General features: G+C 40.2%; 1 protein-coding gene across 3 annotated transcripts in view; it reads right to left on the reverse strand.

The window, feature by feature from the left end:
* ldlrap1b (low density lipoprotein receptor adaptor protein 1b) overlaps positions 1 to 24,500 on the reverse strand; it is a 79,523-nt gene that overhangs the window by 49,470 nt on the left and 5,553 nt on the right. For all 3 annotated transcript variants that reach the window (XR_015752146.1, XR_006315675.2, XM_043717644.2), the window contains exons 2-3: positions 2,137 to 2,279; positions 977 to 1,089 (exon numbers count right to left, since the gene is read on the reverse strand). Coding sequence is in view for 1 of the 3 variants with exons in the window: in XM_043717644.2 (XP_043573579.1) it covers positions 977 to 1,089; positions 2,137 to 2,279 (256 nt within the window). In the remaining 2 variants the exon portion in view is untranslated. The remainder of the gene's footprint in view (positions 1 to 976; positions 1,090 to 2,136; positions 2,280 to 24,500) is intronic.

The raw sequence follows: 24,500 nt of genomic DNA on the forward strand, positions 1-24,500 counted from the left end.
GGGGAGTCAAGTGTGAGGACTCATTGAGGAATGATGCAATGCACCATGGTGCCACAGAGGGAAGAGTCCCTGTGGAATGCTGATAGTGGAGGTGAGGGGAAGGTGTATTTGGTGACAGTGTCCTCTTGGACGGGGCAAAAACAAAGACAAAAAGATGATTATTTGCATGTAGAAACTAGGAGAGAGGAGGGAGGAGAAATAATAAAGGACAGAAGTGCGGAAAATGGGTCTCACATGGCTGGGTGTCCTGTCAACCACAGTGGGTTATATAAAAAAGTGAGCCACTGACAGTTTCTGGTTAGCAAGATGAACCAGTTATGTGCCACAGGGATCAGCTCTGGGCCCTCAAGTTTCTACAATTTATATAAATGTGATGGATGGAAGAAGTGCAGAAAGTATTATTGTTTTATTTGCTAATGACTCAAAGATAGAAAAAGTAAATTGTGAATAGGAACTTTTAGGGACAGCATTTGTGGATACTTTCCCTAATCTTGCAATTCTGCAGTGGTGAATGAGAGGGTAGATTTCAACCCATCACATATTATTCGTGTGAAAGTTGATCCTCTACTTTTTTTAAAAAAAAAGACTAAATGTTTACTCTTATACTCCCAGAAAGCTAAGGATCTACGTGGTGGAGCATTTGGTATTTAATCTTTCATTTCTTCATACCATCATAGTTTTCCTTTTCTGAACATCAAGAATATTAGCTCTTATGTTGTGTCAAGATTAATGAATGAAGCTACAACCTAAAGCTATGCTTTTTTGCAAAACACCTTTAAGTAGCATTGGTTGTGAAGGAGGGTCAACACACACAACATTGATTGGTTATGCTCTTTTCAGCCTTTCATAGTAACACAGTTTTAACAGCATTCTTATGGTACTGAGGGTTGAACATCAACCTTCCTACCCTGTACCAGTGTACAGTCAACATTTGTGCCTAAACATATCATCAAGTCAGAGTGGAAGTGCTCTATACCTGTAAATGGAGACGTTTTCTATCAGTTCATTATTTGTACCATCGTGCAGTATGATTCCTCTCGGTGACACAGTCAGTGAGACTTTCTGAAATTTTTTACCACTTGCTTTGGCCTGCACAGAAAAAAAAAATCCTAAAATTGAGTTACATTGTCAAAAACTTACACACATCCAAGAAATTAATTCTCTCAGGAGGACAGCCAACCAAGGGAACATCTGGTAAAATTTCAATTCAGTTGGTAAAATGGCATTTCCCACCTACTGACTTTATTAAAACTGTCAATGTTTCTTTATCTACTAACCTAAGAAATTCCTAGTACATTGATTGCCACCAACTATTGGTATATATGTTTGATGCCCATTATAAATGTTAATTTCAATAACCATAAATAATAATAAAACCCAAGCCTTGAATTAATCATCACAAAAAGCAATCTATGACAAATATAGTTGGATATTCCGCAGCGACTGGTAACAGACTGGAAATACTCCCAGCAGAGGAGTTACAAGACCAAGAAACAGAATTCAAAACCATCAGTAGTAGATGGTTTCCACAAAACATAAGTGGTTTTAAAATTTTTTTTAAAAATCAACTCAGCTTTTGATCTTCTCTATTACTGCACATGTGGAGGAGTGGAGTGAAGGTCAAATGTGGTTGCTAGGCAAAACAATCTGGTAGGGTATACTACACCATGTGAGAAGAGCAATCAGACATAATTCAGTTTCTATTTTAAAAGCAAATTATGTCATTTTTAATAAATTCATTAGAACATTTTATCTTCAAACTATTCATGGAGATAGACAATGCCAACTTATCATGCTACACCAACACCTCCATTTAGTAAAGTGACACCAATGTGGTGTGACTATGTGCTTTAAGGCCACTAAGTTCACAGAAGTTGACAGGAGCTGAATCATTTTGTTGTTTGCACCAGTAATTCAATTTCCATTGCCAACATAAACAGCAGCTGCATCTATGAACAATTTCAATATTGGATGTGTCCTGTGTTAGTGCCTCAAGGAGGGTGTGTTCAGCCAACATCAATTCACAGAGATGTGACTGAGCAACCAAAATCTGACAAAGCTGTGACCATTGCTTTCAGTATTCCAATTGCATCTGAAATCAGCCATTTAAAAATGTAGACAAAAAATGAATATTACCATCGCAACAATCCTTCGAACAGCAGCAGACGACATTTCTTCCCCCTTTGGTTGTTCCACTAGCGTCATACCCAAATACTTGAGATTAAATATCATTCCTTCCTGCAGCGACTCTCTTGTATCTGTCCAGTTTTCTGGCAACTCTTGAAGAAAAAGATGAAAAATGTGCATGTAATGAAATGCAGGATCAATGGGCAAGAGGGACCATACTGTTTCCAACCAGTAAAGAAATTTAAGAACTGTCTTAATTCAGTAAAAGCTGAAGTTTCCGATTCACCAAGTTGGCATTTTCATTTTAAAATCAACCCAACCCAAAATAACTGGTTGAGAATTTTAAATCCAAACATTCTGGAAGGAGACTTTAAAAATTAACTTAGTTCCTTTGGACACAAATAGACATATTTTTAAAGTTAGTGTTAGTTATATGTTTGCAGAAATAAATGTTCCTAACACTAACTTTTCATCTTCTCCCTCTCTCCTACCAAAATACTTCCATAGTAAAACTAACAGAAATTAAAATCATACCTACAATCACTTTGGACATGTAAAAATTTTAAATCAGGCTCAAAAAGCCAATTTGGAATGAAAATCGGATTTGTATGTGATAAATCTCATTTATTTTTGGGAGAACATTACTTTCTCTTTCATCATCTTCACTTGGGTCACATGTGCAGGGAAACTGCTGCCTCATTTTTACTACAGCTGATGATGCAGGATTGCAAATGGTAACAATCCCTCAGATTTGTGCTGCACTTGAGGGGTCCCATTATCAGATTGAGAATTCAGAAGATTCAAGAGAGTTTAATCCTGCATTCTGTAACCTCTATTCCTCTGATGCAGATGGTTGTACAAGAGACTGTAACACCTGAATATGTTCTCAGATTTAAAACATGTTACACTGCATTGTAAATTGTACAACATATAGAGTCATAGAGATGTACAGCATGGAAACAGACCCTTCGGTCCAACCTGTCCATGCTGACCAGATATCCCAACTCAATCTGGTCCCACCTAACAGCACCCGGCCCATATCCCTCCAACCACTTCCTATGCATATACCCATCCAAATGCCTCTTAAATGTTGCAATTGCACCAGCTTCCACCACTTCCTCTGGCAGCTCATTCCATACACGTACCACCTGGTGTGTGGAAGAGTAGCCCCTTATGTCCCTTTTATATCTTGCCCCTCTCACCCTAAACCTATGCCCTCTAGTTCTAGACTCCCCCACCCCAGGGAAAAGACTTTGCCTATTTATCCTATCCATGCCCCTCATATTTTGTAAACCTCTATGAGGTCACCCCTCAGCCTCCGACACTCCAGAGAAAACAGCCCCAGTCTGTTCAGCCTCTCCCTATAGCTCCAATCCTCCAACCCTGGCAACATGCTTGTAAATCTTTTCTGAACCCTTTCAAGTTTCACAACATCTTTCCGATAGGAAGGAGACCAGAATTGCACGCAATATTCCAACAGTGGCCTAACCAATGTCCTGTACAGCCGCAACATGACCTCCCAACTCCTGTACTCACTACTCTGACCAATAAAGGAAAGCATACCAAATGCCTTCTTCACTATCCTATCAACCTGTGACTTCACTTTCAAGGAGCTATGAACCTCACTCCAAGGTCTCTTTGTTCAGCAACACTCCCTAGGACCTTACCATTAAAGGTGTATAAGTCCTGCTAAGATTTGCTTTCCCAAAATGCAGCTGCTGTGACTATTTGACTTAGTAACTTTAAAGTGAGCCTTTTAGCCCTACAAACTGGCAAACTTGCAACCTGATTTAATGAAACACAAGATTTAAGTCACCATTTGGAATAATGACCATGTTAATTTAACCAGACAGAAATGTGTTCCCGAACATTGTTGCTAACTAACATTGGACGTAGAATAGCATTTATAAATCACAGCACATCAGAACATCTGGTAGAGATGATTTTGAAGCTGGAGTATAGAAAATTAAAGGCTACAATTAAAATTTAGCCAGTACATAAAATTACAATAACATTAGAATAAATAACAGTGTAAGGGAAGTCTAGAGCTTATACTTTCTTTGCTGGTGCTGAAGGCAACGTTTCTTGAATTAGTTTGCATTAAAATATTTTAATCTCATTTTAAAAACTTTATAGGAATGCTGTCTGTGAAAAGCAGGCACCCCTTCACTTCATTTAGTCGAAGAAACAACAGGCTCTTCTGTTCCAACACAGCTGACAGAATCTACATAAAAAGTTAGTGCTCGACTGAGCATTTTCCCCACCCCATCCCCAAAAGTTAACAGGGCACTCAACTGTGTCCGCCCATTACCAGTACTTCTGCTCTCACCTCTTCCCCTCCCACACAAAACCATGCTGGGGTTTCCCTTTTCCTCACCTTCCACCCCACTAATCTCCATATTCAAATGATCATTCATCACCATTTCAGTCACCCGGATTGTGGAGGTCATGACAAATCACAGCTTCCCCCTCTCTTTCAGCATTCTGAAGGCATTCCATGATACATGGTCCACTCCTCATACTTGATCCCCTCCCCACAGGCTCTCTCCATCCAAACTGGGACACAATAGCTGTCCTTTTGCCCAGTCTGCTTCATCACTGTTCAGGGCCACAAACAAAACACAGTCTTTCAAGGTGAAACAAACAAGAGATTGATGTCATTTTCAATCTAGTCTACTACTTTCACTGTTCATTAAATAGTTCCCTCTACACTGGGGAGACAAAACACATTAGTGTCTGTTTTGTAGAAATTTCCAAATCAGTCCAAAAGTATGACCCCCGGTTTCTGGTAACCTGTCAATTTAATTCTCAACCTAGATCTCATACCTGACATTTCTGTCCTCGGCCAAATAAAAACCAGAGGTTAAATGCTGCTTAGACAAAATTCAAGATTGGACTTTTCTAGTCAGAATTTTACTTTGACAGTCAGTTCTGCTATGACATGCATTTCTTCAACACAAATTGGCTATAACGTGATTGAAGAATTTAAACCATTATTTGTAGAATGTGAACTTTCTTTACTTGTATTGGCTATAATGAGATTCTAGTCCCATCGGGTTAAATGGTGCTGCTATTGCATGATTTTCTTATAACACAGGAACTAAACTATTGCGTTACATCAGAACAGGTTGTACTCATTCCATCGATTCCAACTACACTGATTACTTGTTTTACGCATGAAAGAAATATATATTTCATCATTTCCTGACGAAGGACTTCTGCCCAAAATGTCGATTCTCTTGCTCCGCAGATGCTGCCTGACCTGCGGTGCTTTTCCAGTGTTGTCCCATTCTCCACCCGCCCCGCCCCCCCCGAAGCAAAATGCTCAAAGACACAGTATAGTTTTACCTCCTTCATCTTTACTCTGAGCCCTGGAGAGAGAGAGAGAGATGGATCGCCCACGTGCACTGGGATGAGTTCACTGTCTTCTCTCAACCAAAAAGGGTTCTTATTGCACAATGGTAGTGTCCCGTCCACTGAACCAGGAAGTACAGGTTCTCTATCTTCCCCAGAGATAGTATAATAACACGTCTGAACAGGTTGGCTAAAAATATTTACACCCAGTCAAATGCTCACCCAAATTATCCCTTAAAAACATTTGACCATCACCTGTTCCTGGATCCAATCAGGCATCTGTACCACACCCAACTAGATGACAAGACGGCCCATTGCATAGCTCCAATGAGGCTCAATGCAAACTTTGTTAATAACACCTCATCTTTCAGTCAGATGCTTTACAGTCTTCTGTGCTGAACATTCTCAGACCAAAATTACTAAAACTATGTGTTTCTTTTTTTCCCTTATATTCGATAACACACATTTTGTCTCATTCCTTACCCCACTTCCATTCCTTTTGGGCCTGGAAGAGTAACTCATTTAATCATTCACTCTCTCCTACTCTCATATAGACCTTCCATTGGTTCTTCACCCAAGCCTTGCTTAAAACCTGCTATATCTCTAACTCTTCTTAATTTTAAAAAAAAAGTTACAGTTTGTGTTTCTGGGCTGAGTTTTTAATCTTTCCACAAATATTGTCATAACTAGAATGTATTTTCAGCATTTTGAATTTTATTATTTCAGATTTGTAGCATTCACTGTGTTCTGGAAAGGTGAATATTAATCAAAAACTATTGAACATCTAGCTTTGACAGTGGAATGAATTGCAGAGGTGGGTTTAATTTAAAAAAAAGAGTTTGGATAAAGGTAACTTAGTGTGGGATGTCCTATACCCATTGCTGCTTTTCAATGTCAAATTGAAAAGTTTGAAAACTCTTTATTGTGAAATCTTCAACATTCAACTGGAGTCAATGAAATTCTGAATCTCAACATGAAATGTGCCAAACAATGGACAAACATCCTGGCAATGATGGCCCCGCCCATCAGTTATCAAGCCAGAGAGTCTTGTGCTTTATCCATTGGAGAGGGTGTTAAGTTGCTACTATTGGGCCTTCTCCTGCAGGAAGTGCCTTGGAGATTGTCTCCTTTATGGGCAGTGTCTGCAGAAATAGTAACAACTGCCTCAGTGCACCCATCACAGGCTCAGAATCAATGAAGGGATCCACGGCCAAAAGGTGAGCAAGGGTGAAATGGGTTTGTGGGATTGGGCATGTCAGAGTCAAGTGTTGGAAGGAGTGGGGGAAGTTATAACAGACCCTCTCTGAATGTCAGGTTCCTTGATCAGGTCCCAAATCTCTAACAATAAAAACGGGGACCTCACCAGAAGCCCCAAACAAACTTCAGAACAATTTGCTTTTTGGGGTTCTTCTGAATCGCTAATGTGCAGAAGCAGGCCATTCAACCCATTGAGGCCACACAGAATGTCTGAACAGCATCCCACCCAGACACACCCCCTTACCCTTGTAAACCTTAATTTACCATGGCTAACCTACCTAGCTTATACATCCAGGTCACTACAAGACAATTTAGCCTGGTCAATCCACCTCATTTGCACATCTGTGCAAGGAAACTTTAGAATCTGGGGGAAACCCACAAACACAGCAGCACTGGGGCAGGGGAGAACTGGGGAACATACAAACACTGCATAAACAAATCACCCAAAGGTAGAATCGAACCTGGGTCCCTCGTGCTGTGAGTCAGCAGTGCGAATCACTGGGCTGTTGTGCCGCACTCGGGATTCTTCTGTGGAGAATTCCCTTCCTGTCACTTCGTACAATCAAAATTCCACTCTATTTGGCCATTAATTGCCCACTTAAAAACCTCCATAAGCATTCCATCATCTGTAAGCTTTCCCACCTCGGGCTTAGCAGGTTGGCAGATTCACCACCCAGCACCCTCTTGCTCAATTATGCCCATTCCCACTTCCAAACTTATGTTGGGGCTAGTACATTATCCCTAATTAATTGAACACAGATTTACCAGATTGAGTTATAATGACATCCATTCTCAATGAAGGAAATATAGTCTGCTATTTCCACTGTATGAAACAGCCAAAATGACAAGCATGAATAAGATTCCTAAAGTAAATCATGGCACAAATTTGTTAGGCTCGAGACTCAAAACATAGCAAAGTTAAAAATTTAATTGGAAATTCACACCATACCCAGGCCAAGTTTTTACCCATTGGTTTAAAGAATAGAATGACATGGTTTTTTTTTTTGGAAAACCTTAAAATTGGCTGTTAAAATGACATGTTTGACAATTTTCAGCAAGTCTTCATGGCAGATTTCACATACAAATCAGAATTTGTGCCAATTATCTAACATTAGAAGCTTAATTATGCTTTACCACAGAAAAGTGAACAGATTGCGGTTACAAGTTGTAACAAAAATCAACCTTAATAGTTTCTCTTCCCGTTTGCCTATGCTTTAGCACCATGACCCCACCCACGGTCATTAAGAGGTCAAGGAACTACTTGTGGAGTTTTAGGTTTGGCAATAGAAGCATTGGAAGGAGGGGAATAAAAATTTGGCTCTCCTCCTACTAGATCTTCCAAGCTTTTGTTTCATTGACAGAACTATTTACAGCAGTTGCTCTACATTGTAAGAGTACAAACAGCTGAATTAAAAACAAAACAGCCATGAAGAGCCCTTGCAGCATAAATCTTGGGCCATTGGCAACAATAGGTTCCAATAAATACCCACAGATTAGGGGGGTCAATTATTGCAAGACAATTCAAGTCAAGAAACTTCTTTTTTGGGTACACATACAAGATCCTAATCTATAATTTGTTACATTACCTGCTTAATGATTATTTTAGATTTGAGAATAAAACTTTAAAAAGGTAAATCAGAAAAATAAATTTTAAAATGTCACCTCAATGTGAACTAAGTTGCAAGAAATGATCCTTGAAACGGCGTGTGCAAATGGTTCCTAAATGAATTAGATAATTGTTTGAAAAATGCAAATTAAAATGGCTGTGACAATTACACAGGAATATGGAACTTTTTCAAGTGGCAAATTAAGAGAAGATTGCAAGTGTAAATTTGATGGGCCAAAATGGTTCAGTTTCCATCCAATAACATGATACAAATCATGGGAATAACAGATTAAAAACCAGTACAGAATGAAGTCAACTACACAGATTTCATAGAAGTGTTTTATTCTTACAACACTAAATACTACTTCTTTTATAGTTATGCTCAATGATTGCATCAGCTCAGGGGTCGATTGATTAATATATTTGACCTACATTTAATCATTGGGACCTTCAATCCTGCTTCTCATAACAGTTTTTCCAGAGTTTTTCGCAGAATCTAGATGGACTGATGTGGAAAACTGGTATAATAAATATTGCAAACTAAAATGACCAGTCATGAAAGTTCATCATGACATAAACCTGGCTTAGGTGTTAAGATTCCTGAATCAGGGACCAGTGTAGAATCACCTCTTCCTTACTAAAAAGAACTATAGTTATTTTAATCTTCAACCTCAGTTTTGGGGATTTTCATGCAGACGACATATCTACAACAGGTAATTTACTGCAGACAAGATTTTAAAATCACTAGAACTTGAAACCTTAATACAGACACTAACTTAAAGCATACCCAAGCTAAACAGAACATTTAAATTTAAACCCACAATCAGAAAAAAAAGCCCTCATCCATTATATTATCTGAAATAATTGCACAGTCTTTAAAACTTCTAACAAGTAAAGCAATCAGAGTAAAACACTTCAGAAGAAAATCTGAATCAATGAACACAAATTTTACTTTTATAATACACTAGATTCCATCCAACACACCCATTAAAGTAAAATTATATGTTAACTTGAAGCACCACAGAAATAGACATAATCATTATATATTTGTGTGTATAGTGAGTACTTTTCTTAAAATTTGTAAATTGTTCAAGCTTAAATGTTCCATTCTCTAACCGTGGTCATGATATGACAAAGACTCGAGTATCATAATCTCAATTTTTAAAAAAACTGAATTTTTACAGAGAGACACATTTTTCTGCAGAGGTTGAAAAGAGGTCAAGTCGGAAAAGATCAAAGATAAACATAATATTTCTCAATGTGAGCAAGGAAAGTCAAAAAATTTCAACTAAGTTGCCATGCGAATGAAAGGTTTAAAATTTGTGAGAATACCAAAGTCTACAATATTACAGTCCTCAAAAACCATTACAACCTAACAATATTGGCTAACAGCAAACATAAGCAATATGTGGAGTGCAGCCTATTAAAAAACTATTTGGAATGGAGCATCTATCCTGCCTCAGCAGTAAAATGACAAATGTCTGGCATATGTATTGAACTTTAGATCATCTCTATAAATAAATATCTCCCTTAAAAGAGAAACCTAACTGCATCTGCCACTTTTGCTGTTCATTATAAATTATAATCTCAACCCAAGATCATCAATTCTTCTTCATGTCAATCACTATGGTATTATTTTTATGCTTTACACCACAAGATATAAGAGTGGAATTAGGTCATTTGGCAAATTTGATTGCACTCTGATATTCGATCACAATCCCACTCTCCGGTCTTCTTTCCATAATCCTCAATCCCTTTACTAAATCAAGGACCTATGTATCTCGGTCTTAAATACACACAATGCTTTGGTTTCCACTTCCATCTGTGGCAATGATTCCTACATAATCACCACCCTCTGGCTGAAGAAATCCTTCCCTCATCTCAGTTTCTAAAGGGTTGTCCCTTCACTCGGAAAAGTGCTGTTGAGTCCTAGTCTTTCCTCTTCGTGGAAAGATGTTCTGCACAACCACTCTAACAAGGCCTCTCAGTATACTGTAAGATTCAACCAGATCCTCCCTCTTCCTTCTAAACTCCATCAGTTACAGACCAGAGTCCTCAACTGTTCCTTATGTGATAAGTCCTTCATTCCCAGGATCATTCTTATAAACCTCCTCTTTAGATCTCGCTCTCTCACTCTCCTGGAGTTTTGAAATAAATGCTAACATTACATTTGCCTTCTCAACATCTGACTGTACATGCGTGTTAACCTTAAGAAAATCCTGAATTATGACAAGTGCCTTTTTACTTTCAGATTTCCGAAGCCTTCCCCATTTAGAATAGCTCATGCCTCTATTCTTCCTACCAAAGTGCTTAACCTCACACTTTCCCACATGGTTCTTCTTTTCCCACTTTTCTAACCTGTCCAAGTCTTTCCACAACTTCCTGGCTACCTCAACATTCCCTCCACGTATCTTTGTGTCATCTGCAAACTTAGCAACAATACTCTCAGTTCCTTCATCCAGATTGTTAAATGCAACAAATGACCCCTCCACCAGTCACTGGTTACCACCCAAAAGGAGACCTTTATTCCCACTCTCTGCCTTCTGTCAGTCAGCCAATCCTCTATGCCCATCCAATAACTTTCCCCTAACACCATGGGCTTGTCTTATTTCACAGGCTGGTGTGTGTGGCACTTTATCAAAAGCCTTCTGGAAATCCAAGTAAATCACATCCACTGGCTCTCCTTTGTCTAACTTGCTCATTACCACCTCAAATGAATTCTAACAGATTTATCAGGCATGATGTCCCCTTGATAAAGCCATACTGACTCAGCCCTATTTTATCTTGCACTTCCAAGTACTCCACAATCTCATCCTGAAGTGCATTTTAAAATCTTACACACAACCTAGGTCAGGTTAACCAACCTCCTATCTGTTGCCTCTCTCTCTTCTTAAAACAAGGCCGTTACATTACGCAATTTCCAGTCCTCTGGCACCATCCCGGACTCCAGCGATTCCAGAAAGAAAGATCACCACCAATGCCTCCACAATCTCCTTGGCTATCTCCTTCAGAACTCTTGCTTGTAGTCCATCTCATCTGGATAATTTGTCCACCTTCAGAACTTTTCAGTTCCTCAACTCTACCTGCACAAATTCTAAGCCTTTCAACTCTAACATGTCTTGCTTTGTTTTTATGTCATTTCTGAATGACAGGACAACTCTGTCCCCTCTGCCTGTCCTTTCAATAGAATACGTATCTCTAGATATTTAGTTCCCAGCCCTGATCACCTTGCAGCCACAACACTGGATCCACCAATTTCAGTCTCTGCTATAAATTCATTTACCTTGTTTCATATACTGCGTGCATTTAAGTACAACACCCACAGTCCTGCATTATTGGCTCCCTTCTTATAGTTGTCTCTTATGGACAGTGCCTGAAGTTAGATTCCTGACTCTTTCCATACTCCGTCCTATTATTGGAAACTTAAATAACCCCTGCTGAGCCCTACTCCTGCTTCACTGTCTCCATAAACTTTCCATACAACTGACGCCCACCCTGCTCTTCAGTTTAGAGGACAGCCCCAGACGTGATTCACCAGAACTCTGGTGCCAGCAAGATTCTGGTGAAGCCCATTGCATCAGAACAGCTCCCCCTCCTTCACCAGTACCTTGCTTAGTATAGGTATTTCATCACAGTATGCACTAATTTGTTCTGTAATTATTTACCTAATTGAAGGACTATCAAAGGGAATGCATTTCACTTTGGGTTTAAAACAAGTAATTTTTCTGCATTCATGTTATACTTTATAATCTTAAAATCACTTAGTGGCAAAGACTTACATTCTTCGAATTCTGTGGACAAGATTCTACTGTTGAACAATGTTTATATAGAAAATTGAGTGAGTGGACGCGTCACAAACAAAGTCAAATTCTTATGTTAAAGGAGTTAGATGCAAAAAAATTAAAAATTAATCAGGTCTATCCTTTAAGATGTTGAACATATTAATATATCGATAGGGCTGGTACATTCACATCCCCAAGTTGCCATTTGTAAAGTTATCACCTCTGTGACTCAGATTAATGCAGCCTTTTGGTGGGATGTCACAGCAGAGGTGGTGGTGTATCACTCAGTTAGTAATCTAGTACTCCATATTTAATAGGTTCAAGTCCCACCATATAATGATATTAGAATCCAAAAATCTAGAATAAAACACTAGTTCACTAATGTCCTTCTCTGAAGGGAAGAAAATCTGTCATCCTTACCTGCCTTACAGGTGACTCCTGACCCACAGCAATGTGGTTGACTCTACTCTGGGAAGTTAGGAGTGGACAATAAATTCAAAACTCATGACTGAATGAATTACAACATCAACTAAAAAAAAGTTTGTTGACTTCAGAAAGAAGGAAGGAAAACATGTCCCCATCGACATCAACTGTGTAGATTTGAGAGAGTGGAGAGCATCAAGTTCCTAGAAGTGATGATAACCACTGGTCCTGGTCTTCCCACATAGATGGGACAGTCAAGGTAGCACAATAATGCCTCTTCTTCCCTCAGGCAGCTCAGGAAATTTGGCAGGTCCACAAGGTCCCACACCAACTTTTATGGCTGCACCATTGAAAGGATACTGTCTGCGTGCATAACAGCCTGGTATGGCTACTGCTCTTCCCAGAACTGTAAGAAACTATAGAAAGGTGGTGTGCACAGTCCAAACCATCATGGAAGCCAACCTTCCATCCATGGACTCCATTTACACAGCCCATTGCCATGGGAAAGGCTGCCAACAAAGACACACCGCATCCTAGCAAAGCTCTTCCATCAAACAGAAGATACAGAAGCTTGAACACATGTACCAGCAGGTACAAGAATAGTTTCTTCCCTGCTGTTATTAGACTAATGAATGGACTCTCTAACTTCAAATAATGCTGATTTTACTAATGCTGATCTTGCCTAGCATATGCCCTATGCAATGTAACTTGTATGCCTCTGTCGAGCTTATTTCACCCTATGACCAATGCGTCCTTGCTTAGTACGATTTGTCTGTGCTGATCACAAACAAAGCTTTTCACCATACTTAGGTACACGTTACAGTAATCAAAATCAATCAACTTGAAGTCCAAGTTGCTGTGGCAGTGTGCACGTTTTACATGTATATTGTAGTCTTGAGCTTTATATAGTGATGGGAGAAAGTGAGGACTGCAGATGCTGGAGATCAGAGCTGAAAATGTGTTGCTGGAAAAGCGCAGCAGGTCAGGCAGCATCCAAGGAGCAGGAGAATCGACGTTTCGGGCATGAGCCCTTCTTCAGGAATGAGGAAAGTGTACCAAGCAGGCTAAGATAAAAGGTAGGGAGGAGGGACTTGGGGGAGGGGCATTGGAAATGCGATAGGTAGAAGGAGGTTAAGGTGAGGGTGATAGGCCGGACTGGGGGTGGGGGCGGAGAGGTCAGAAAGAAGATTGCAGGTTAGGAAGGTGGGTGCTGAGTTCGAGGATTGGGACTGAGACAAGGTGGGGGGAGGGGAAATGAGGAAACTGGAGAAATCAGAGTTCATCCCTTGTGATTGGAGGGTTCCTAGGCGGAAGATGAGGCGCTCTTCCTCCAGCCGTCGTGTTGCTATGGTCTGGCGATGAAGGAGTCCAAGGACCTGCATGTCCTTGGTGGAGTGGGAGGGGGAGTTGAAGTATTGAGCCACGGGGTGGTTGGGTTGGTTGGTCCGGGTGTGCCAGAGGTGTTCTCTGAAACGTTCCGCAAGTAGGCAGCCTGTCTCCCCAATATAGAGGAGGTCACATTGGGTGCAGCAGATGCAGTAAATGATGTCTGTGGAGGTGCAGGTGAATTTGTGGCAGATATGGAAGGATCCCTTGGGGCCTTGGAAGGAAGTAAGGAGTGGGGGGGGGGGGGGGGGGGAGAGAAAAAAAAAAAAAAGAGGTGTGGGCACAAGTTTTGCACTTCTTGCGGTTGCAGGGGATGGTGCCGGGAGTGGAGGTTGGGTTGGTGGGGGGTGTGGACCTGACGAGGGAGTCACGGAGGGAGTGGTCTTTTCAGAACGCTGATGGTGGTGGGGTCTGTTTGGAGGTGGCGGAAATGACGACGGATGATACGATGTTAATGGAGGTTGGTGGGGTGGTAGGTGAGGACCAGTGAGGTTCTGTCCTGGTGGCAATTGGAGGGGCGGCAAAGGTGTTGTGAAACTTGAAAGGGTTCAGAAAAGATTTACAAGGATGTTGCCAGGATTGGAGGATTTGAGCTGCAAAGAGAGACGGAATACACTTGGGCTGTTTTCCCTGGGGCGTCAGAAGCTGAGGGGTGATGTTATACAAGTTTTATAAAATCATGAAGGGCATGGATAGGGTAAACAGACAAGTTATTTTCCCTGGGGCGGGGGAGCCCAGCACTAGAGGGCATAGGTTTAGGATGAGGGGGAAAGATTTACAAGGGACTTAAGGGGCAACTTTTTCACGCAGAGGGTGGTGCATGTATTGAATGAGCTGCCAGAGGAAGTGGTGGAGACTGGTACAATTACAACATTTAAAAAGGCATCTGGATGGGTATAGAGGGATATGGGCCAAGTGTTGGCAAATGGGACTGATTAGTTTAGGATATCTGGTCAGCATGGACAAGTTGGACAGAAGGGCTTGTTTCCTTGCTGTACATCTCTATGACTCTAATTGCAAATGTCAATTGAAGCCAGTTAATAAAACAAAGGGGGAAATTAAACAAAAAGAGTGAAATATTAAAAGGGCATTCGGAGAGAATAGAAACGAAATGAAAAAGAGATCCAGCGAAGATATAAGCACCAAAGACATGAAAGCCATTCTTTAAGTGAAACTTCTGTGATTCAGACCCCAGAATCTTTTTTTAAAAATATGGTATACAATCTACCAACTGCCAATTCTTTAGTGTTCAGCATACAAGCTGCTTATAGGAGCTAGAGAAATGCACATTTTTGATTAAAAGTGGTGCCACACCAAGCAAATCTCAATCTTTCTTTCCTACAACTGTCAGAAGTCTCATTGAGAGAAAGATCAGCACTCAATTCCTTTCTACATATTTATGTATCTACATACTGTATTTGTTCTTCAAAAGCCTTCGACTCTCTCCTGTATTCTTCTTTGTCACCTTTTCTCATTCTTTGACTTTCAACCAGACTAAAGCAAGGCACAAAAGCATTAAAAATAATTATCGAATCCCTTTGATTATTCTTGTTATATCCACCGAAGAGTCTAACCATAAAACACTATTCTGTTTATCACTATGATTTATGAAATTTCGATTAGCCATGAGGTGAAACAGCATAAGAACTCATCCATGCTGTTGAAATTAATAATTTTGAAGTTATGTTGCTTTTAATTTTGGAAATTCCCATAAAATAATCCAAAGATCTAAAAAGATCTGCTCAGTGGACAGCAATGTATGGTGCAGACCATGTTGTTTACAAGGACGCAACCAGATTAGAACTTTGTGAATTCCACCACCTGCTCACAGTCAAGGATATACAATTAGTGCAACAATAATCCTCAATGTTTCCAGTATTCAAGAAAATGAGAGTGTTTGCTTTTTCTCCCCACCCATCCACCCTTCCGCATTGCTCGAATTCACCTGTGAGTGGTATGAGAACAAATCGGAGCCAAACAGTGCATTTCCTGTCAAAACCATATTAATAAGCAGGCACGTGGATAGTGTAACAGACGGTGCCTGGCACCCATAAAATCTTACATCAGCAACCTTCAAGAAAGCAAAATAAGAACTTTAAAATCTTTAATCCTTGCAGCATGATTGATTAGCTGCTTATTAACTAATTCATGACCTTGGCCTTTTCCATGTCTGGCAGTTTATTATTTGAAGACTCCTGCAACTGTCAATTATTAAACATACTTCATTCAAAAGAAAATAAGGAACTATAAAATGTACATTCCTGACCCATAATTAATGTAAGTGTGTACAAAGTTCCAAATAGAACCTAAAGTTCACACTTGCGGCATCAGTTTAAAACCTATAGGTCACCATTTTATTTTAAATCCTTGGATCACAAGTGCTGAAATTTGAACTGCATTGAACTGTTTTGTGTATATAACTGGTAGGTTAAAAAAAAAACTTGTAAATTGCAAATGAAAACATCAAAAGTTAAAATCAATGCAGTTTATAATTATCAGGTTTCAACATATCAATCACTCCTTTTGAAAGATTGTTCCACCTAATCTTACATTCTCTAGTTGATGTTTTGTTAGCAATAACAATTAAAAGTTGTGCAAGATTTTATACACAGCCCAGATTTCTAAAAATGGAGGAAAAAAAAAAGGGTTAAGCCAAGAACGAATGAATGCATCTCTGGTATGCTGCATGACAACAATAAAAAAAGACTAAAAATACATGTATACAGATTACTGCAAGTGTTGCGTTCTATACAATAACTAGGTACCATTGCAGAACGGTTATATGACTGGATTGTTATTCCAAAGGTCGCACTGTCAGATATTGCCAGAGGTGAGAATTCCCAATCAAATCAGTTTGGAAAAAAACAACAAATCTGGAAAATAGACTGTAAAGTAGGTACCATTTAAGTGAATAAGTTGTTGTTATCATAATCTGATCTTTTTATGTATGCAGTCCAGCATCAAACAAGTTTATTGCTTAATACCTTCAGAAGAGACCTTGCAAGGTTCTCCAATAACTAACGATGAGTATTAAATGCCAGCCTTGCAAGCGATACCCATATCCAAAAATAAATTTTGGAATTTGAATTAAAAATATACATGAGAAATTGACCCAAAGCAATGATCAACTTTGATAGCAGATGCAATGTCAAGTTCACACTGGGATATACACTGTGCCAACACATTGTCAGATATGTTAAGAAAAGCATCACATGAATGTCACCATAAACAAAATAAAGCTAAAAATGAAGGAGAGATCTTTTGATGCTGAAGTTCTACATTTCACATCTCAGAACAGTTTCTACAACTAGTTATATAAATAAGATATGCACACCTTCATCTACTATTTTCTCCCCCACCCCTTCCCATGCTTGGGAGATCAACTTGTCTTTTGGTATCCTTTCTTGCCACCTGACCTACAGCTCCTATGTAAGTGTACATTCTTAATACAAATCTAGATACCAAATTAAAGTTGGTAGCTTTTCCATGGTGCTCATTATTCCCAACTTTGATTTTAGTTTTACTTTGCATTCACACAACATTTGGTCTCCCTATAGTGTGTCACCGGTTAAGAGCCAAAAAAGAATACATGCATCAGTCATTCCTCCCACTCCAGCCACATTCAGGTGAAAGCAAGATTGTTACTGTCTAGGGTTAGCAACTGATGAGGAATCATTCAGCTTATATGATTTCTAGCATTAGTTGTTGCTAGAGGACATATTTCAAAGAACACATTGAATAGTATGTAATAGAACCAGCTTCTTGCTCATGCTTTTGGTGATGGTACAACTTAACAGACAGAAAATTGCAGGTTTTGCATTCAATTTTCTATCATGACAAGGCTCTGGTCAAAGTGCATAAGCGAAAGATTTACTTTGCTATTCAGTGATCAACTTGACCAATAGTCAATAATTAAAATAAATAAAGACTTTTTTTTGGCTCAGGTTTTGGGCAATTGGCATTATTGTTCTATTTCATGAACAGTCTTTTGTTGTGTTTCTGTCTGTACATCTTTAAGAAATCCAATGAATTTTCAATCACCTCTTGTTCAAGTAAAGGAATTTGAGATGAGTTAACAGAATGTTGAAAACTGCAAAAGGCAGTGTAGATTTTGTTTTTATTATTTATACTAGTATCTGAGCTAGTATAAATACTACCAATTCTTAAGGTGTCGTTTTAAAATTGCTAATTTTAAACTTCAGCACATTTTGAAACCAACTCTGCCAGGTAGCAGTAAACACATTTCATGGCAGGAAATGGGTGTGATAGTAGTACACTCTTAATATTCACACTGCTGTAGATAAAGAAAACAGATTAAAAAATACATTTACACAGTGCAGAAAAGATGTGGAAGGGTTAGTGATAGTTGAACTGAATACAGGTAAGCATTTGAAAAGTATCAGCTAGGTTTATTTCATTCTCAAAGAGATATTGTGCACAGTAAGATTGGTTCAGTTAAAAAAAAACTTGTTTAATGTAGCAGAAGGGAGAATTTGTATTCATAAACCATCTTTTCCATCCTCAAAAAGCCTTCAAAAATGTGTTATAGCCAATTAGTTACTTTTTGACACATTGCATTTTCCAACAAAACAACAACAGTCGCCAGTTTTCACTTAGTTCCACAAAGAATTGAGAGATAAATAACCAACAAATCTGGTTTAGTTGTTGAGAGAAACTGGGACAATACTGCTCTTCAAAAACAAATGACTTTTTAAAATAAGACCATAAGACATAGGAGTGGAAGTAAGGCCATTCGGCCCATCGAGTCCACTCCCCCATTTAATCATGGCTGATGGGCATTTCAACTCCACTTACCCGCATTCTCCCCGTAGCCCTTAATTCCTTGTGACATCAAGAATTTATCAATCTCTGCCTTGATGACATTTAGCGTCCACCGCACTCCGCGGCAATGAATTCCACAGGCCCACCACTCTCTGGCTGAAGAAATGTCTCCACATTTCTGTTCCGAATTGACCCCCTCTAATTTTAAGGCTGTGCCCACGGGTCCTAGTCTCCCCACCTAACAGAAACAATTTCTTAGCGTCCATCCTTTCCAAGCCATGTATTATCTTGTACATTTCTATTAGATCTCCCCTTAACCTTCTAAACTCCAATGAGTACAATCCCAGGATCCTCAGCCGTTCCTCATATGTTAGACCTACCATTCCAGGGATCATCCATGTGAATCTCTGCTGAACACGCTCCAGTGCCAGTATGTCCCTCCGGAGGTGTGGGGCCCAAAACTGGACACAGTACTCCAAATGGGGCCTAACCAGAGCTTTATAAAGTCTCAGTAGCTCATTGCTGCTTTTATATTCCAACCCTCTTGAGATAAATGACAACATTGCAAATAACATCTATCTGAAGAGGCAACATCTTGGTTTTATATTTCATTTGAATAAATGTACCAACAACAATACAGTACTCCCTCTGTATTATGCTTTAGTATCAGCCTACGTTAGCTGCTCAATTCTGAAAAGGGATGTCAACTTGCAACGTTCTGAACAGCTTGGAAGGTACGACTGAACCAATATTACACAAGGCAGGAGACATATGAAATGGATGAATCCAAGTACATTTCCTTGTTTGTGTTGAGCAAATAACCTTGAACAAGATACTGTTTCCAGAAGTAGTATAAACATTGAAATTCAGTGTAGAAGTGAGAGGTGTAACATTTTACTGGAAAGAGCTGCAGATCTTACAGAAGACACTGACTAGACCTCAATGAGAGTATTGTGTACATTCTGGGCATCAATCAGGAAGGATGTGGATGCATTGGAAAGAAGGTACAAAAGGTTAACCAGAATAGTTCCAGGGATAAGAAATTCCAATTATAAACATACTTTAGAGAAGCTGGGGCTGCTTTCCTTCGAAAGAGGCCAAGAGGAGATTTGTTCGGAGAAAAAAAAACTCTTTCACGCTGCAGCTAGTTAGGAAGGCACTGCATGGAAGTTCAGGCAACTTCAAATCAAACTATTAAAATTACATTATTATTTAAATCAAAACAATGTGCTTTGGGATGGGCAGAAGAATGGCAGTCATAATTCTCATTAGGAAAGCCAGTGCAGAGCGATGAGCTAAAATAGCCTCCTCCTCCACCATAACAATTCTGTAATCAATACCATGGGTTAGAGGCAAAGAATATCACATCTCATTCCCAAATACTGTTTAGTGAAACACTGAAAATGTACCAAAGGCTAAAGAACACCACAAGGCTAAGTCTGATGATTCATTAGCCCATCAGCTGTGATACTGCTCCCACATGTTTATAAACTTGGAGAATGACAATATCGGACAGCTGATGATATTAATTGTATCAAAATCACTTCTAACATCAATTACTACAGTAACAAATTCACAGCATCACTCACTAAAGTTGTTATAATAAAAAGGAGTTATTAGAAGAATTTAGACAAACAAGAATGTAGTCATGAAATCACTGACATTCATTAAAAATATTTCCTAATTAACCTATTCAAAAGATGTTTATCCACACCTCTGGAGCAGGTGGAACTTGAACTCAGGCTTAGGGATTCTAGCACTGCCCTACAAGAGCCTTTCTACAAGGCGAAAGTGAGGACTGCAGATGCTGGAGATCAGAGTCAAAATTAGAGTGGTGTTGCAAAAGCACAGGTCAGGCAGCATCCAAGGAGCAGGAAAATCAACATTTTGGGCAAAAGCCCTTCATCAGGAAGGAGGCTGGGAGCCTCGGAGGTGGAGAGGTAAATGGTGGGTGGGGGGGGGGGGAAGAATGTGTGTGTGGCTGGGAAAAGGTAGCTGAAAGTGCTATAGGTGGATGGAGTTGGGGGTAAAGGTGATAGGTGGGAAGGAAGATTGGCAGGTAGGACAGGTCATGAGGATGGTGCTGAGCTGGCAGGTTGGAATTGGGGTAAAATAAAAAGGTAGGGGGAGGGGAAACGAGGAAACTGGTGAAGTCCACATTGAATTCCACATGTGGAAGATGATGCATTCTTCCTCCAGGCATCTGGCACTGAGGGCGTGGCGGTGGAGGAGGCCCAGGACCTGCATGTTCTCGGCAGAGTGGGAGGAGGAGTTGAAATGTTCAGCCATGGGGTGGTGGGGTTGATTGGTGCTGGTGTCCTGGAGATGTTCCCTAAAGCACTCTGCGAGGAGGCGTCCAGTCTCCCCAATGTAAAGGGGAACGCATCGAGAGCGCCGGATAAAATAAATAACATTTGTGGATGTGGAAGGCTACTTTGGGGCCTTGGATGGAGATGAATGGGGAGGTGTGGGTGCACGTTTTGCAATTCCTGCAGTGGCAAGGGAATATGCCAGGACCCCAATAACTCACCCTCCCCTCTTGGCACCTTCCCCTGCCACTGCTGGAATTGCAAAATCTGCACACACACCTCCTCCCTCACCACCATCCAAGGCCCCAAAGAAGTCTTCCACATCCAAAGTTTCACCTGCACATCCAATGTCATTTATTGTATCTGTTGCTCCTGATGTGGTCTCATTTACACTGGGGAGACTACTCCTCTACACTATTCCTCAGGGAACATCTCTGGGACACCTGCACCAGTCAACCCCACTGCCCTGTGGCCCAACATTTCAACTCCCCCTCCCACTCTGCCAAAGACTTGCAGGTCCTGGGCCTCCTTCACCAATGCTCCCTCACCACTCGACACCTGGAGGAAGAACGCATCTTCTTCCGTCTCAGAACACCAGGGCATCAATGTGGAGTTCACAAGTTTCCTCATTTCCCCTCCTCCCACCTTACCCCAATTCCAACCTGCCTGCTCAGCACCATCCTGATGATTTGTCCTACCTGCCAATCTTTCTTCCCACCTATCCGCTCCACCCTATCACCTTTGCCCCCACCTCCATCCACCTATTACACTCTTAACTACCTTCTCCCTAGCCCCACTCCCCTCTCATTTATCTCTCCATCCCAGAGGCTCCCAGCCTCATTCCTGATGAATGGTTTTTGCTTGAAACATCGATTTTCCTGCTCCTCGGATGCTGCCTGACCTGCTGTGCTTTTCCAGCACCACTCTAATCAAGAGCCTTTCTATTGTCAAGTGCAGCATTATTTATCATTTAGCATACCAACTACCTCAATAACAGATGACAATAAGGTCTTGCTTTATTCATAGATACATCATTATGTCAGAAATTGAGATGTTCAGCACAATTCATGACTCTCCAGACATTAAATTAGCCTGCGACTATATGCAACAAGACAAACATCCAGGCTTGGGTTAATAAATTACAAGTAATATTCCATCTCCCTTTAAAGATACAATGACACTGAACTCCCCACTAACAGCATTGATCAGAGACTAAACTAGACCAGCCATATAAATGCTAAGGCTATAAGAGCAGATCAGACACTAATGAATTCTGCGCCAAGTAATTAACTTCCCAATTCCCCAAAGCCTTTCCACCGTCTACAAAAGACACAAGTTAGGAGTGTGATGGAATACTTTCTACTTGCCTGCATGAGGGTAGCTCCAACAAACACAAGAAGCTTGTCTTAACCCAGGCAAAACAGCCCATGCAATTGACACCACATCTATTCAAAGTCCGTTCCTCCACCATTAGGGTATAGTGGAAACCAAGTTTATTAACTACAAGATGCACCAAGGCTTGATCAACAGAACCTTCCAAACCCACAACTTCTGCCACGCAGAAGGACAAGGGCAGCAGATGCACAAAAACGCTATCAGCTGGGAATTCAAAGTCATACATCATCCTGACTTTGAACTAAATCACCATTCCTTCACCAGTCATTGGGTCATTATCCTAGAGCTTCCTTGCTAACAGCACTCTGCCGCCATGGACTAGAGTAATTCAAGAAAATATGGCGATAATTGCTGTCCTAGCAAATTACACCAATATCCTTTAAACAAAAGGCAAACATTTAAATCCTTGGATCATTTAATAAAGACAGCTTTTGATGTGGCAAATGATAAAGAATTACAAGCAGGAAATTTTTAAAATACATTTTTCCTACTAATCACCCAAACAAATCTGTATGCAAAAGTGGCCTAATGACCCCAATCTTGTGGACTTATGGAATGGTCCTTAACTGGTGCGTAATGTTAACAAGATTGTTGAAGAGGTAGATAGGTTTTACAGACAATGTTTTAACTGGAGCCCTCTAGCTGGTTCCATATTTATTTTAAACCAACTGAATTCATAACATGTAGATATAAAGGATATCAAATTGTAAAAGCAAGTGGATTATGAAACTTTGTTTACCAACCACAAACAAAAGGACTACACAAAAATAACAAGCTCCTGGGTAACCAAGCACGTGGTTTGAACAGCTGACCATTTCCAGAGTTATTTTCTGAGAAATATTTCAAAGCACAGACAACATACCCCACCCATACATCCATCACAGCATGCAGATTTAATGGAGTGAGAGAGCACACGCGCGCGTGTGTGTTGGTGGGAAGGAGCAGATGCAGTGGTATGGAGAGTCAGGGTTAAACAGAGCTACAGAATGCATTACCTGTTGGAGAATTGTTCTTGAACCTGAAATAATATTTTGAAACTATGTTGATCTTTGATATTGGGAACTTCACTACCAGGAACTGATATTTATGCAAATTCTGAGTAGCAATTTCAGTAGAGCAGTTTAAATAATCTTCTCACCTTTACAAAATGTTACTGAACATGGTATTAATTCACCACCTCACTCACATTGGTGCAGTTTTACTATTTACGTTGTATGTAGTTACTGTAAATGCAATTACTCCGCCGAGACAGTCATGCATTCAGATTTAGGGAAGTTCCACTTCAGGATACTTGGCTGTGGACAGATAAAATGTTCAAGGTTACACAGAATACCTTGGTATACGGTCATCCTTATACTGTTTTCAGAGTTAGTTCAGCTATTTGGTGTTGCTGACCTTAGAGGTTTACAAAATCCTGTGACATATGGATAAGGTGAATAGAAAAGAAGTTATTTTTCCTAGTGTAGAGGGGATCAAAACTAGAGGACATAGGTTTAAGGAGCAAGGGTAAAGATTAAAAAAAGAGACCTGAGGGGAAGCTTTTTCCACACAGAGGTAGTGTATATATGGAATGAACTGCCAGGGGAAGTGGTAGAGGCAAGTACAGTTACAACATTTCAATGACATTTGGACAGGTAGAGAGAAATGTACCCTAGAATTCTGGGAAGCAAGGGAAATGATTGCTGGGCCTATAGCTCAGATATTTGTACCATCGATACTCACAGGTCAGGTGCCGGAAGACTGGAGGTTGGCAAACGTGGTGCCACTGTTTATGGAGAGTGGTAAGGACAAGCCAAGGAACTATAGACCAGTGAGCCTGATGTCAGTGGTGTGCAAGTTGTTAGAGGGAATCCTGAGGGACAGGATGTACATGTATTTGGAAAGGCAAGGACTGATTCGGGATTGTCAACATGGCTTTGTGCATGGGAAATCATGTCTCACAAACTTGATTGAGTTTTTTGAAGAAGTAACAAAGAGGATTGATGAGGACAGAGTGGTAGATGTGATCTACATGGACTTCAATAAGGCATTCGACAAGTTTCCCCATGGGAGACTGGTTGGCAAGGTTAGATCTCATGG

The sequence above is a fragment of the Chiloscyllium plagiosum genome, unplaced genomic scaffold (assembly GCF_037043375.1).
Source record: "Chiloscyllium plagiosum isolate Xiang-an unplaced genomic scaffold, Cpla_swu_hap1 HiC_scaffold_30, whole genome shotgun sequence".
Classification (NCBI taxonomy): Eukaryota; Metazoa; Chordata; class Chondrichthyes; order Orectolobiformes; family Hemiscylliidae; genus Chiloscyllium; species Chiloscyllium plagiosum.